This window comes from Beta vulgaris, chromosome 6 (assembly GCF_026745355.1).
Source record: "Beta vulgaris subsp. vulgaris cultivar EL10 chromosome 6, EL10.2, whole genome shotgun sequence".
NCBI lineage: Eukaryota > Viridiplantae > Streptophyta > Magnoliopsida > Caryophyllales > Amaranthaceae > Beta > Beta vulgaris.
The window spans coordinates 68,240,663-68,256,082 of record NC_079207.1 but is presented as its reverse complement, the minus strand read 5'-3'; the positions used below and the strand labels follow the sequence as shown (position 1 = coordinate 68,256,082).

At 35.5% G+C, this 15,420-nt stretch overlaps 1 protein-coding gene across 1 annotated transcript; it reads left to right on the top strand.

The window, feature by feature from the left end:
• The first annotated feature begins 11,023 nt into the window (after positions 1-11,023).
• LOC130589338 (cold and drought-regulated protein CORA-like) lies at positions 11,024-12,825 on the top strand. The gene is made up of 2 exons (XM_010684707.4): positions 11,024-11,219; positions 12,045-12,825. The coding sequence occupies exons 1-2, from the start codon at positions 11,108-11,110 to the stop codon at positions 12,572-12,574; spliced, it is 642 nt and encodes a 213-aa protein (XP_010683009.1). The 5' UTR covers positions 11,024-11,107; the 3' UTR covers positions 12,575-12,825.
• Positions 12,826-15,420: the final 2,595 nt, after the last annotated feature.

Below are 15,420 nucleotides of genomic sequence, written 5' to 3'. Positions count from 1 at the left end.
AGCATAATCAGAATCCGAATAACCAGTGACTAAACACTGGGTATCATTCCCATAAATGAGACCAACATCAGAAGTACCTCTTAGGTACCTAAAAATCCTCTTGACTGCCTGCCAATGCTCCTTACCAGGATCACCCATGAACCTACTAACTACACTGACTGCATGTGCAAGATCCGGCCTAGTGCAAACCATAGCGTACATCAAACTCCCTACTGCACTAGCATAAGGAACCCGACTCATGTACTCCTTCTCCTCAGCAGTTTTGGGTGCAAAAGCCACAGACAAATGATTATTTGAAGCACTTGGAGTGTCTATAGGCTTTGCAGTTGTCATGCCAAACCTTGATAGAATCTTCTGAATATAACCTTTCTGAGATAAGAAAAGTTTCTTCTGACTTCTTTCCCTATAGATCTCCATCCCCAAAATCTTCTTTGCAGCACCCAAATCTTTCATCTCAAACTCAGCACTGAGAAGACCCTTTAACCTCTGAATATCAGACTTAGCCTTAGCAGCTATAAGCATATCATCTACATACAGAACCAGATATATGAAAGAACCATCACTCAACTTGTTATGGTACACACAGCAATCATACTCACTCCTGTTGTAGCCCAACTCAATCATGTAGCTGTCAAACCGCTTATACCACTGCCTAGGAGACTGCTTTAGCCCATACAAGGACTTCTTCAATCTGCAAACATAGTCTTCTTTTCCCGGAACTTGGAACCCATCTGGTTGTGTCATATAAATCTCTTCTTCCAACTCCCCATGTAGGAAAGCTGTTTTCACATCTAGTTGCTCAAGTTCAAGATCCTGATGTGCAACCATTGCTAGTAGCACCCTGATGGAAGTATGTCTGACTACTGGTGAGAAAATCTCATTATAATCTACCCCTTCCCTTTGTGTGAACCCTCTTGCAACAACCCGAGCTTTATATTTAACCCCCTCAGTAGGTGAAGACCCTCTTTCTTCTTGAAGACCCATTTGCATGTCACAATCTTCCTTTCCTTAGGACTTTTACTAACTCCCAAGTCTGATTTTTATCGAGAGACTCCATCTCATCTCCCATTGCAGCAAGCCATAAAGTAGACTCACTTCCAGAAACAGCTTCCTTATAGGTGGATGGCTCATGATTTTCAACCTCCACCTCCTCAGCAACCTGAAGTGCATAGGCCACCATATCTTCAAAACCATACCTCTTTGGAGGCCCCACACCAACTCTTCTAGCTCTATCAAGTGCTATGCTTGGTTGATGAATTTCAGATGGCTCTTCTTCATGTTGATCTTCTCCACCTTGGTGCTGTGATTCACTCTCAGCCTGAGTGACTTGCAGCTCCACCTGTTTATCAACATCTCCACTGACGAGACTCACAGTAGACTTTACAGAAGGGTTAAGCATGGAATTTTCATCAAATATTACATTCCTACTAAGTATGACACGATTTTCAGAAGGTGACCATACTCTATAGCCCTTAACCCCAATCCCAAAACCAACAAATCTACCCTTCTTAGCTCTAGGTTCTAATTTTCCCTCATTTACATGATAATAGACAGTAGAACCAAAAATTCTCAACAAAGAGTAATCTGCAGGCTTACCAGACCACACCTCATAAGGTGTCTTGCAGTCAATACCTGTGTTGGGGTCCCCGATTGATCAGATAGCAAGCTGTGCTTACAGCTTCTGCCCAAAACCTCCTAGCCATCCCAGCATTTGAGAGCATGCACCTTGCCCTCTCCAGAAGTGTCTGATTCATGCGTTCTGCAACTCCATTCTGTTGTGGCGTGTTTCTAACAGTATGATGGCGAGCAATCCCTTCATTTTTGCAGAACTCATCGAACTCAGACCAACAGAACTCCAGACCATTATCAGTTCGCAGCCTTTTGATCTTCCTTTCAACTTGATTTTCCACTAAAACCTTCCACTGTTTGAAATTCTTGAAAGCATCACTTTTATGCTTCATCATAATCACCCAAGTCATTCTTGAATAATCATCAATCATAGACACAAAATACCTGTGACCTCCAATAGATGCAACTCGGGAAGGTCCCCAACAATCAGAGTGTACCTTTAGTTGTATGAACCGCCTTTGGAAACTTGCTGCGATGAAGCTTCCCAAACACACAGTGTTCACAAAACTCTAGGCTCTGCACCTTGTGCCCACATAGAAGATCCCTTTTGACAGAATTTGCATCCCTCTTTCACCCATGTGCCCAAGTCTCATATGCCACAACTTGGTCAACTCCTCCTTGTGAATCTCAGATGATGCAACAGCAGCAGAATCTGTCATAGTAGACCCCTGAAGAATATATAAGGTACCAACTTTAATACCTTTCAGAACCACCTTTGAACCCTTGTAGACACTCATAGCTCCACCTTCACCTTGAAAACTGAACCCCTTACTATCTAGAAGACTCAGAGATATCAGATTCTTTGTCATTAATGGAACATGCCTAACTTCGTTCAAGGTACAGAGTGTACCATCATGAGTCCTACCCTTATAGAGCCTATCCCAACTACTTTGCAGGCAGCACTGTTAGCCATAGAAACATTGCCTCCATCTATCTGCTTGTAAGTTGAGACCACTCCCTGCATGGACTAATATGATACGATGCCCCAGAATCAAGAACCCACACATCCCTACAATGTGACTGGCTATTAACTACTAGGGCCAGATCTTCCTCAGAATCACCTCCAGTTTCTGCCAAAGCAGCAGAACCTTCACTTTTATCCTGCTGTTTCTTTTTCTTAGGACATCATTCTTCCAATGCCCCTTCTCCTTACAGTAATTACAGATATCAGTAGTTTTAGGACCTTAGAATTCGAATTTTTAAAGTTCGTTTTCTTTTTACCAGATTTCTTTTGTCCCTTCCCTCCAGTAACTACTAATCCAGATGCCTGATTTTCTGTACTAGACCCAGAAGCCTGGTGACGGACTTCTCTAGTATGCAGAGCAGATCTTACTTCTTCTAACGACAGACTATCTTTACCAACAATAAATGAATCCACAAAATTCTCATATGACATAGGCAAAGATACCAACAGAATTAAAGCAGCATCCTCATCATCTACTTTAACATCAATATTTCGCAGATCTAGTAAGATGGTATTTAATTTATCTAAATGATCTCTTAAAGACGTACCTTCCTGCATACGCAGGCTGAACAGACGTTGCTTCAAAAGCAACTTGTTGGTTAGAGATTTCGTCATGTACAAACTCTCTAACTGCAACCACAGACCAGCAGCAGTGTCCTGCTCCGCAACTTCAGTAATTATGTCGTCAGACAGACACAACATAATTGTTGAATGTGCTTTCTCCTCCAGAATTTCCATCTCAGCGGTAACGAATCCGTTGCCTTCTTGGCCAACGGTGCCCACAACCCCTGTTGCTTCAGTAAAGCCCGCATCTTGATTTGCCACAGACTAAAACTATTCCTCCCAGTAAATTTATCAATTTTGACATTCATCCCAGACATCTTTCTCACACAGATCGATCACCAAAGCTCTTGATACCAATTTGTTATAACGGACGTGAGAGAGAAACAAATTATGAATGCAAAAAACGATAAAAACAGACAACAGATTTACGTGGTTCACCAATTTGGCTACATCCACGGCAAAGAGGGGGAATATTTTATTATATGAGAAGAACAGACTACAGAGAGAAAAAAATGTATTTCGTGATAAAAACCCTAGAATATAAACAGAGTATTTATATCCCGTCAGAAAGACGCGAAAACGCGTTAACCGGGCAGCCGCCCGATCGGGTCGGGCGAACCCGCCCGATCGGGCGGTAATTTACTTCCTCTCCAGTTTCGTTGCGCGCCCGGTCGGGCGAAGTCGCCCGAGTCGTTGTTCGGTGACTCGCCCGATCGGGCGACCCAGCCCGATGCCATCGGGCGACCAGCTTTTACTTCTTTCCTCAGCTCAGTTACGGGCCCGATCGGGCGGCCACGCCCGACCCGATCGGGCGGTTTCCCGAAACCCCTTTTTGACGCATTTCTTCGAACACCTTCGATGCACAATGATTCAAGGCATATTTCTACAGATATTATTTGGTATCATAATTTGAGAGGCCATATTTTTTTAAAAATAATATCAAAGTAAGTATAATTTGTAGCAAGTTCAAAGTTGATATCAAATTACACTTGGGTACCAAAATATTGTAAAAGTCATTTTGGTATAGGTATTAATTTTAGCAAACTTTGATATATGTTGGTACCAAAGTTCACAGTTAATTATTTGCTTTTATGCGAAATGACAAGAGCGTCCTTATGAGATGCCATTTTAGCTTCTCACGATGAGACACCTATCCAAGCTCCAAAAACTCATAAGGAAAACCTGAGTAAGGCTCTGTGCTTCTGGACTTATTTTCAGTTCATTTCACTTCAATCCAATTTCTTTCTACAATTCAGTTTCTCTCCATTCAGTTCAATTCAATTCAATTCATTTCAGTTCAGTTTAGATCATCTCATTTAAGTTCGGAATTTTTTTTTAGAAGTGACACATGAGTCATGGTATCGTCTATCGGGAAGGGTCGAAGGGATATATATGCAAGCAAGTTGTAAACTTGTGATACGTCTAGATCTTTCCTAATATGTCTTATAGTAAGCATTATTTTTCTCTTTTTAGATATCTCTAAAAGATGCTCATTTTTTATGAGAGATCCCATGAGTCCCAAGTCTTATGTAAATAATATTTTTTTTTTTTGTTTGTATAAGGAGGAAATTAGGAAATCCTTCTTTCAAGGTATTTTCCTAATTTATCAAAATATAGAAGATGAGAAAGTCTCTTGTCAGTTGACGAATTGAAAACTGTTGTTGAATTGGACATAGCGTGTCCTAATTTTTATAGATGATCAACAACTAGATTTGCTTCTCGGAATATGTGTGCTAACTTGATAACGTCCGAAATCCTTTACTAATTTGGAGAATATTCTTTATGAGATAGTCAACCTTCCGAGAACAGTTAAACTTCCCTTGAAGAATGCTGACAACATATCAAAATTTATACCAAGTCTATATGGAGCATACAATAAAATGACATAGAAAGTAATAAGCTAAGTATGCAAATTAGATTTATAATACCAAAAAGAAAAAGAAAAGGATCACTCGCTCCTCTCCTGATTTAATTCAGTGAATGGTTTGTATTTCATAGTTACAAACTTGGTAAGCTTCCATTAAGATATTTCCTTTGTATTTTTTTTATTTTCTCGTTTTCTTGGATCTATTCATCAACCAATTTTGTTAAGCTATCTCGAATCATTATATAAGAAAAAGAAACATAGTCAAGTGGAGTCTTATTAGATTCGTCTCAATACAAGGACTTCAAATATCAATTTTTTTTTTCATAATTTTAACTTATACGCAATTAGAGATGTTGATGTTCAAATAAGCATCTCAACAAACGTAAAAAAAAAAAAAAAAAAAAAAGAAATGGTGCAATTAAAAAATAGAGGAAGTATACGGATATTCAAGTATCTCTAAAGAAATTGAGTATTGATGGTTGTGAGTATTGGTTGAAAATTTTCTAAGGAAGATTATAGTTTGTTTTAGTACCGGTTTCTACATCTCCTGAGTTCCATCAAGAGAAACACTTGGCGTCTCATCATGAGAGGCCGAAATGGCGTCTCATCATGAGAGGCCAAAATGACCTCTCATAGGTACCAAAGTAAGAGTTATTGTACCAAAGTATAAGAGTTATTGTACCAAGTGTTAGTGATACCAAAATTTAATGTTGATACCAAATTATTGTACTAAAGGAGGTATTAGTGATACCAAAGTTCAAAGTTGATACCAAAGTAAGTATAATTGGTGCCAACGTAAGTATAATTGGTACCAAAACTCAAAGTTGATACCAAAATTCACTTACACTAGGCACCAAAATAAGAGTTATTTTGGTATTGGTACCAATTTTACTGAACTTTGGTGTAAGTTAGTACCAAAGTTCAGCGTCTGTTTTTTGTCTTTTTGTGCGAAAGGTCAAGTGTGCCTGTCTGACACGATGAGATGCCTAGACAAGCTCTTCCATTAGTGGGGGTAATAACTCATGTTTTAAAGATTTAATTTGTTTCTCAAGACTCGCATTTTCGGTTTCCGGCCCAATGTATGGCACAATGTTGTTAACAACTTCTTTTGCAAGGGACTTTTCGTATCTTAAGGCGTTTAACTCAACATTTTTATCTTCAACAGTTTTTTCAACTTCATCACTCTTTTTCATCGGTTCTTTACAGTCCTTTAATAAATCTTTATATTCCAATCCCAACCCAATCTTTTGCTTAGTTAAAATTTTCACTTCTTTTTGCATGATGAAAATCATCATTCAATTTTTGACAATCATCAATGATGTTTACAAGCAATATAACAAGTTGTTTTTTGAAAGAAGATATATTGAAGGTTTTAGAGAAAGAAAACTTACCTCACTGTCCTTTTCATCTTGTGAGTTCGAGTTTTATGCCATTAGACACAAGTGAGAATCATCCATGCCTTTTTCTGAGTTGTTTGTACTACATTCAGACACAATTTTGCTTCATGGCATTGTGCCTTTGACTGTTCTTCTTCAGAATCTGAATCTCCCCAATTAAACGCCAACAATCATTGCTTTCTTGAAGACTTTCTTTGTTTGCTCCCTTTTTTCTTTAGGCTTCTCATCATCCCTAGGGGTGTTAATGAGCCAGGGTGGCTCACAAACTATTCGAGTTCGGCTCGGTCAAAGCTCGGTCAAAGTTTGGCTCGGGAGGGCTCGGCTCGAGTTCGGTATCGGCTCGAGACCTTAACGAGCCGAGCTGAGCCTCCCTAAGTTCGGCTCGAGAGTTCGTGAACTAGCTCGAAAGTATTTTAGATATTTTTTTTAGATAAGATATTAATGTCCCACATCGACATAGAAGGTGAACAACAATCTTATTTTCATTATAAAATCTTACTACCTTTCACTAAACTTCATTTTAAATTATGTCTTATTTGTATTATTGGACTATTTATAAAGTCTTTAATTAACTAGTTTAATTATTTTAAAATATTTATATAAACATTTATTTTAAAATATTTATATAAACATTGAATACATCATATCTAAAAATAATATTACAAAAAGGTGGCACTAAGTCAATAACTACATATTACAAAAGAAAAATTAAATTTGCATGCCTCTTGCAAAATAAAAAATAAAAAAATATTGCATGCTAGAGTGGTATAGCTACATCATATGAAATTGCAAGTGTCCCACATCGGTGAAGTGCAGCTTGTGATTGCAAGATTTGTTATATGAAATTTCTGAAGTCCTACATTGGTGAGGAAGGAAAGGAAAAAGTGAACCTTTTGCATTAAAAGGGCATGTGGATAAAGAGTGACAAACTTCAATGGAAGTTGGGCCTATTTATTAAATGGGCATTACTTGACTTTCATATTAGTTTAATCTTGGCAAAAGTATGTTGGGCTATATTTTTATGAAAAGCCTAATGAATAAATTTTTTGCCAAATTTTTTTTAATATCAGAAATTTTTTGTTTTCGAGCCGAGCTTGGGTTTGAGTCTTTCGAACTCGAGCCGAGCTTAGATTTTTAGGCTCGACGAGCTTCGAGCTCGAGCCAAGCTCAATCTCAAACATTTTCGAGCCGATCCTGGACATGTTCGGTCTCGGCTCGGCTCGTTATATAATTAACACCCCTAATCATCCCATAAGGGACATTCATTTATCCTGTGATTGTACTCATCACACTTAAAAAGTTGAAACAACCAGAATTAGTACCTTTGAAATTTTCACCTTTTTTATGATTGTTGTTTTTGTACTTTTTGAGAAAAAATTTAAATCTCCTAGTAAGAAGATCAACGTCATCATCATTATCACTATCTTCACTTTCCAATTTAGTTCTTAAGACTATACCCTTAATTTTTGATTCATTATTCTTAGAATCTAAAACAAGTTCATGAGTCATTAATGATCCAATAAGTTGTTCTAGTGTGAGTTTTGTCAAATCTTTAGCTTCTTGAATAGCAGTTATTTTAGGGAGCCAACGATTTATATATTAAAATTCTTAACACCTTTCTTACTAAATCTTCAAAAGTATAGGTTTTGCCTAGAGAATGCAATTCATTAGTCATTAGTGTAAATCGGGTTAACATCTTCTTCATAGATTCTTCCTTATTCATAGTAAACAGTGCATATTGTTGCACAAGTAAATCAATTCGAGATTGTTAATTATACCTCATTCGGACCTTTGTGGGCCAATTTTAGAGTATCTCATATCTCCTTTGTTTTAGAACATGCCGAGATCCTTGAGTATTCATCAGGATCAATTCCATATTGGAGAATACTCATAGCTTTGGAGTTCTCTTCGGCTTTTGCATAGTTGACTGAATTGTAGTCGTCTTCATCTTTGTCGACCATCTTTCCTTCAGCATTTTTGGCTTGGATAAGGATTGGTCCTTCTCTTATGACTTTCCAGCATTCATAATTCGATCCTTGGATGTATATCCTCATCCTAGCCTTCCACCATCCGTAATCTTTTCCGTTGAAAATCAGACACTTGCTTTGAGTGTCTTTCTCGAGAGTCATGTTGCATGTTCATGACTTCTATTCTCTAGGGATGAGCCTTTTGAAAATAGCCTGCTCTGATACCACTTGTTGGAATACAAGTTGACACTTAAGGAATAGGGTTGAATTGAGTGACAAAAATTAATCGATTTTCGCAAAAACACTCATATGGCACAGTGCCTTACACTGTATTATTTACTCGTAAACTTTTCTATTGATGTTTTTGCTCAAACGAAATTGTATCAATATAGGAAAACAATAAATCAAATAATAAGACACATAAATTTAACGTGGTTCAATCTAACCTCTGAGATCTATGTTCGCACAAACTACTCTTTTATTATTTGAATCTCAAAATACCAAACCTTTGATACAATATGATCCCCCACTACTAATTCTAGTCGTGCTCCCCAACACTTAACCTTGAATGTTGCTACTCTCTATAATACATAAAGGATGATTTCTCAGAAGCATGCTTCTTATTCAAGCAAATAGTGGATTATTACAATCGTTGTTTAGAAACCTTAACTTAATTACTAGAACTCGGTGTCGTACACTATGCTCTGGGAGTTCGTTTTCATCTCTCAAAATCCGAATCTCACCAAATCTGAAAACATGTTTTGTTATATAAATTTTCATCCCTTAGATAATTCAATCAACTGAATAATAATTATTCTCCAAGATCTTCTTGAATAATTTTATTCTTAAAATTAAGGGATAAAATCTTTTTCTTTTCAAAATCAGATTTTATCTTTTATAAAAACTGAATTTCTTTCTTTCCTTATAAGATAAAGATTCTTCCATATCTTAAGCCAACTTTAATAATTTTTTAAATCAATTTTTATCCAAAAATCTTTATCAATATCTTTTCTTTAGAAATAAGTTTTTCTTTTTACAAAATATCATTTTTTGGAAAATCCTTAAAAATGTTTTATATTATTTTATTTCGAAAATAAAATAATTTTCTCTTTAAAGATGATTTTTGAAATCCTTGTAAAATAAAACTCTCCTTTTTTTCATTAATCCACACAAACATGAAATTAACATAATCACTTATTTTCTCAACTCTAGCTAAGAAAATAGTTAGTCATCCTAATTCCATTTTTTAAATTTTAGCACAAAGTTCTAATGTGTTAATTGCATTGCATACACGTGAATTTAATATAACGAGACCTAAGTTTTCATATCTTCAACTCGTTCAATCTTAATAGTACGATTATTATTACATATATTCATGTCATAGCATAAAGTATCTATTATCATCAAAATATTCAAAGTTCAAAACACAACATTGGGGATGCTCATGATAAAGGTTTATGGAAATATCGAGTTCTTAACATATACAAGACAATGTTAATTAGGATTAGAGTTGAAGCAATCTTGCCTGATTGAACACGGGCTATGGACTTTGCTTTGTTTGAAAGCTTGTAAATTTATATATATTTAACTAGGGTTTTCTGTTTTTAGGATTTATGTTGGGATTTTGTTTGCTTGTTGTAAAAATTGGCCTAGTAGACATCCCTTATGTTTTTTTGTGCTTTATAGTATAAAACACTTACCTTTACCCAAAAAAAAAATGAAAATTGATCCACACTAATAATGGTTGAATTGTACATTAAAAATTGTGAAACAACAAGTATTATTGCACCTTTTTTTAAAAAATAAAATACTAAAGGTAGCATAAGTTAGGTTTATTTTATTGCTAATATTAAGGTGACTTGTGATGGTATGAAGGAATTAATCACTTATATATTATACATTATAATTAAAGATATAATTATATTTTTGTCCCGAGCGATGCTCCGAATAGTTACAATTATCAAATATATTATTATTCTAAAGTTTCATAATTGAATTCAAATTAGCTTTTCGTAATTTTCTTTAATTTCTAGTGAAAAATTGAAAAATGGACGTTAAGGCATAATAAGCTGTTTTTAAAAAACTTGCAAGTAATTGGGGACAAAAATAACTATGTCAATGGAATTTAGGTAATAGAATTTCTTACCTTACTTAATAAAAGTGTTAGAGATCAAAAAGCATATTTATGTATTTATAGTTACATATAATTATAAGACTTCATTATGTTTTATTTTGAAACATTAATCCTTGATATTCTAGTGGATAGGTGGTTAAACTCTCACTTTCATTTTAAATGTCATGTATTCAATTCCTAATAGCTACACACTGTTAACATTTTTTCATGAAATCATAAACATGTGTTTTAGAAATTTAAAAAGAATACCACATGACACTATTCCTTTAATAATAGCGCATTTTAATATATTTGTATAAATATCAAACATCGTAGTACTTATTAAAGAAGCAAAATGTCCTTATTAATTGCCTTGTGGAAAATCTTTCACCCAAACTCAAATTTATTTCAACCTCCTATAAGCCATAATTCATATCACTATCAATTAAAATTGATCACCTACCTACTGGTGGCCCCCTTCCCTCATTTATTTGGCTATAAATACATGGGTTACCCAGCTTGACATTCTCATCCAAACTCAAATTAAACATAAGTTGAGTCTTATCACAAAACAAGATTTTAATTAGCTTCTTAAACATTAGGAAAATGGCCTACTCAAAGGCTTTACTCCTTGCTCTCCTTTTTGTTGTGACTCTCTTCATTTCCTCTGAAGTCTCAGCTCGTCAGCTAGCTAAGTCTTCCACCACTGAAAAGACACGTGAGTTTCTTACTACTGCTTCCAATTATTATTTGCATGTAGCATGCTACCATTTCAATAAACTCCTATTGGTCCATAGGATTTCATCTAGTTATTTATGACTGTCCAATAAATGGATATAGAGAGAGGGAAAAAAAAAAAAGAAGTTAAATAAAATTTGTATCCCTTAGAGCCATTGATTTTGCATTCTCTCATTCACTTGATGTGGCTCAGCTATTAAGAATTCTCTCCCTCCCTCTCAAAAATTAAATACTCCCTTTGTTTATTATTTAATCTATATAGTTAATACTTTTGTATTGTTAACATATTCTATTTTTATCATAGTCTATGATTTATACTAAATTAAAAATATTTTCAAACATGACAAATGTTGTTTGATTATCTCAATATGTATTTTGAAAACATTAACTTTTTATTTTTTTTATCAATAAGTAAAGATATTAATTATTCAAATCATACGTTGGCACTCATGAATATACAAGGGTTTAGATGAAATAAAATCAATAGTTGATATATAATTTTTTCTATTGCTAGCTCTTTCTTATTTATAAAGACGGTCAATTTAATCGTATTTTTTTTATATGTGTAAAGTGTATGTGTGTATTATTAACTACTTATTTCTTTTCTGAACGCAATATATCATTGGATAAAGCCATAAAGGTGTTAAATAAACCGCGAAACAAAACTAACATAAACGTTAACCTTTTGTGGGTGGATTACTCCTATATCATACTACGGATTTATGTACTAGTTATACGTACTATTAGAACATGAGTACATGACGTAACACCATATATAATGTACGTTCATGATTCTGTTTTGCAGAGTCCGTGGAAGAGTCTAAGCATGGTTCCTACGGACATGGATCGTACGGACACGGTGGAGGATACGGACATGGCTCCTACGGACACGGTGGCGGATACGGACATGGTGGGCACGGCGGTCATTACCCACCCAAAGAAGATGAGAAAAATGTTGTAGACCCTCAACACTACGGTGGTGGATACGGTGGCCATGGAGGTTATGGTCATGGTGGATACGGTGGCGGTGGCTATGGACACGGTGGATATGGTCACGGAGGAGGATATGATCATGGTGGGCATGGTGGTCATTACCCACCCAAGGAGGATGAGAAAACTGAAGTTGTAGACCCTCAGCACTATGGTGGTGGATACGGCGGCCACGGAGGTTACGGTCATGGTGGATATGGTGGTGGTGGATATGGTGGTGGTGGTTATGGTCATGGCGGTTACGGTCATGGTGGTTATGGCCATGGAGGTTATGGTCATGGCGGATATGGTGGCCACTATCCCCCAAAGGAGACAAAGACTACTGAGGAACAAAAGGGTAACTAAGTAATGACTAATGAGTCTCTAGTAAGATAGAATTTATGTGTTTGTATATGAATAATATAGTGATCCTAGAGAAACGTACTACTACGTTCTGTGTCAATAGAAAAAACCATGTTATGGATTACGAAAAGGTTACGTTGCTTTATTCTTACGTAGTTACATGTATTTATGATCATGTAATGGTTTCTCATCCATGCAATGTACTCTTATTTTCAGTTACATATATATATAAAATCGTAAACGTCTTTATATTACTTATTATTGTTTTAATTTTGTACTTATTACTTTTGCAAAAAGGATTGTACAACATAGAAATATAGATCCATACTAGCTAGTATAAATTACAAATCAGGAGATACATGGACTTACGTAATCATATTATTATTCTTCTGAACACAAACTTTCTTGAGAAGTGTTTAAGCTAAGGGGAATCAAAGGGCTAAGTTCTGTACTCACTGTTCTTCCAAAAATGATAACTATCCTCTCTAATTATAATCAGAGTAATCTAACATCTAGGAAATCTAACTATGCATCACTAACATATTTTGAAAAATATAATATAAAACAAAATATATTATTTCCTCTATTTTGAAATAACTGAGACACTTTTGTGTTTCATGTGAGAGTTTTTTGAGAAAGTGTTTCATTTATATAATAATTATTTCATATTGGAGGAAATATGACTATAATTTTTCAGATGTATTAGTGGTTATTTTATGTTTTTTTAGCGAGAAATTTCATTAATTGAAGGTTAAACGACATCTACAATAGGTATTGAAGAAAAACAAAATCCAGTCAAACAAGGTTACATCAAATTCATCTTCCAAGAAACTACAATGAACTAGATTGAGCAAACCCCCTTGTATTTGCTGAATCAAGCAGCTTTGATGAGGAAGTCTATCATTATGACATAGTTTGGGAACATTCTTGATCTAGCCATGTTGACCGCATCCGAGATTCCAATAACCTTCATGTTTAGTGTCGAACTTCAAACAATGAGAACAATTTCTCCTACTTGAAGACAAAAGAACCATATTCACAACTCCCATACCGGAGAAGGAGATCTCCACAACAGAGACTAGAAACCCCATAACAGGGTTTGAGAAAATCTTATAAACAGAGACTATTTTATTTAGCAAATAAGAAATAAATGAACTAAAAACTAAAAATAAAAGGGTAAAGGGGGCTTACCATGGATGAAATCATCCATGGTAGCCCCTAATTGGTGAAAAAAGATAGGGGAGGCTGGAGGCTAAGGTTTGAGAGAGAAAAGAGAGAGGAGAATTAAAAAGATGTTAATGGATGCTTAAGAACGGATTTTAATGAACTTCTAGTGGTTATTTTATCTAGTATTGGCCAAACAAATAAAAGTGGTCGGGTTTTACCAAAAAGGAAAAAACAAAAACAGGAGTACATGTTATAAAGATTTGTTGTGTTAGTGACTTGTGCCAGGCATGTCTTTTTAACTTAAATTTCAAACTTAATTACAAACATGTTCTTAGTATGAGCACATCAGGGTGTGTATGTAAACATGGATGTCAGTTTTTCAAACCCATCCAATGTGTTTATTATATTTCAGGTAAGTAAAATAGAAGTATCTATTACATGTATCTACCTAACTACAATAAACCTAAGGTAATGTGGACTTTTTTTTGACAAGAAGGTAATGTGGACTTACAATTATTCGTATTGTGTCCGGACTCGTCCGACACAATATTCTCGTCGGACGACTTCAGTTAAAAGTACTTGTGCTTCAGTTAGACTTACTTGGGTTTCAGTTGGTCTTCATTTTTTTTCCAGGTAGTCTTCATTTTTTTCAGGTAGTCTTCATTTTTTTGTCAGGTAGTCTTCATTTTTTTTCAGTTGGTTCTTCTGCTTCAGTTAGACTTACTTGGGTTTCAGTTGGTCTTTATTTTTTTTCAGGTAGTCTTCATTTTTTTCAATTGGTTCTTCTGCTTCAGTTAGACTTACTTAGGTTTCAGTTGGTCTTTATTTTTTTTCAGGTAGTCTTCATTTTTTTTTCAGGTAATCTTCAATTTTTTTTTGTTAGTCTTCTTTTTTTTTTCAGTTGGTTCTTGTGCTTCAGTTAGACTTACTCGGGTTTCAGTTGATCTTTATTTTTTTTCAGGTAGTCTTCATTCTTTTTCAGGTAGTTTTCATTCTTTTTCAGGTAGTCTTCACAACGTCGGATCCACCCTCCTTAAGCTCGGTGGTAGCAGCCGCGTTGGGCTCATCTAAGAAGCTCAAGTCCTCATCGTCGTCAATGTCGACTGCTGTGGAAGTATCCTTTTACAACTAAAAGAATCTTTCCCAATTGGGTGATAGTGTGATACTAATCTGCGATCAACAATATCAAACGTGGAAGTTCATCCATCCAATTGATAAACTATGTTTCTGTTAAAAATTTTCAGATCCGGTTGTTAGATCCTGGGAAAGACAAAAATAACACATAATCTCGTATTTATATGCATACAAATCCGTAAACTGTAAAGTTCATGTTACTAAAATCTCAAGATACCCCCCCTAAAAAGCAAACAACAATTACTGCAGATGTATCCGTAAAATAAAAATCATTTGTCAATCTCGACTGCTGTGGATGTTGTGACGGTTTTGGTTGTGTCGTTGGCTGTGGCAACAATGGAGATGGTAGTCGCGAGGACGAGGAGTGGGAGGAGCAGTAATAGGAGAGTTTTTAGTGCTGCCATTGTTGGTTCTTTTGTGGATGGGAAACGGGAGGAGCAGTAATAGGAGAGTTTTTAACATGACGATGGTCCGACCAAATGGATTGTGTCAGACGGTCTGACACAATACTTTCACTTGTTATAAATGTTGAAGATTATCACTAAACC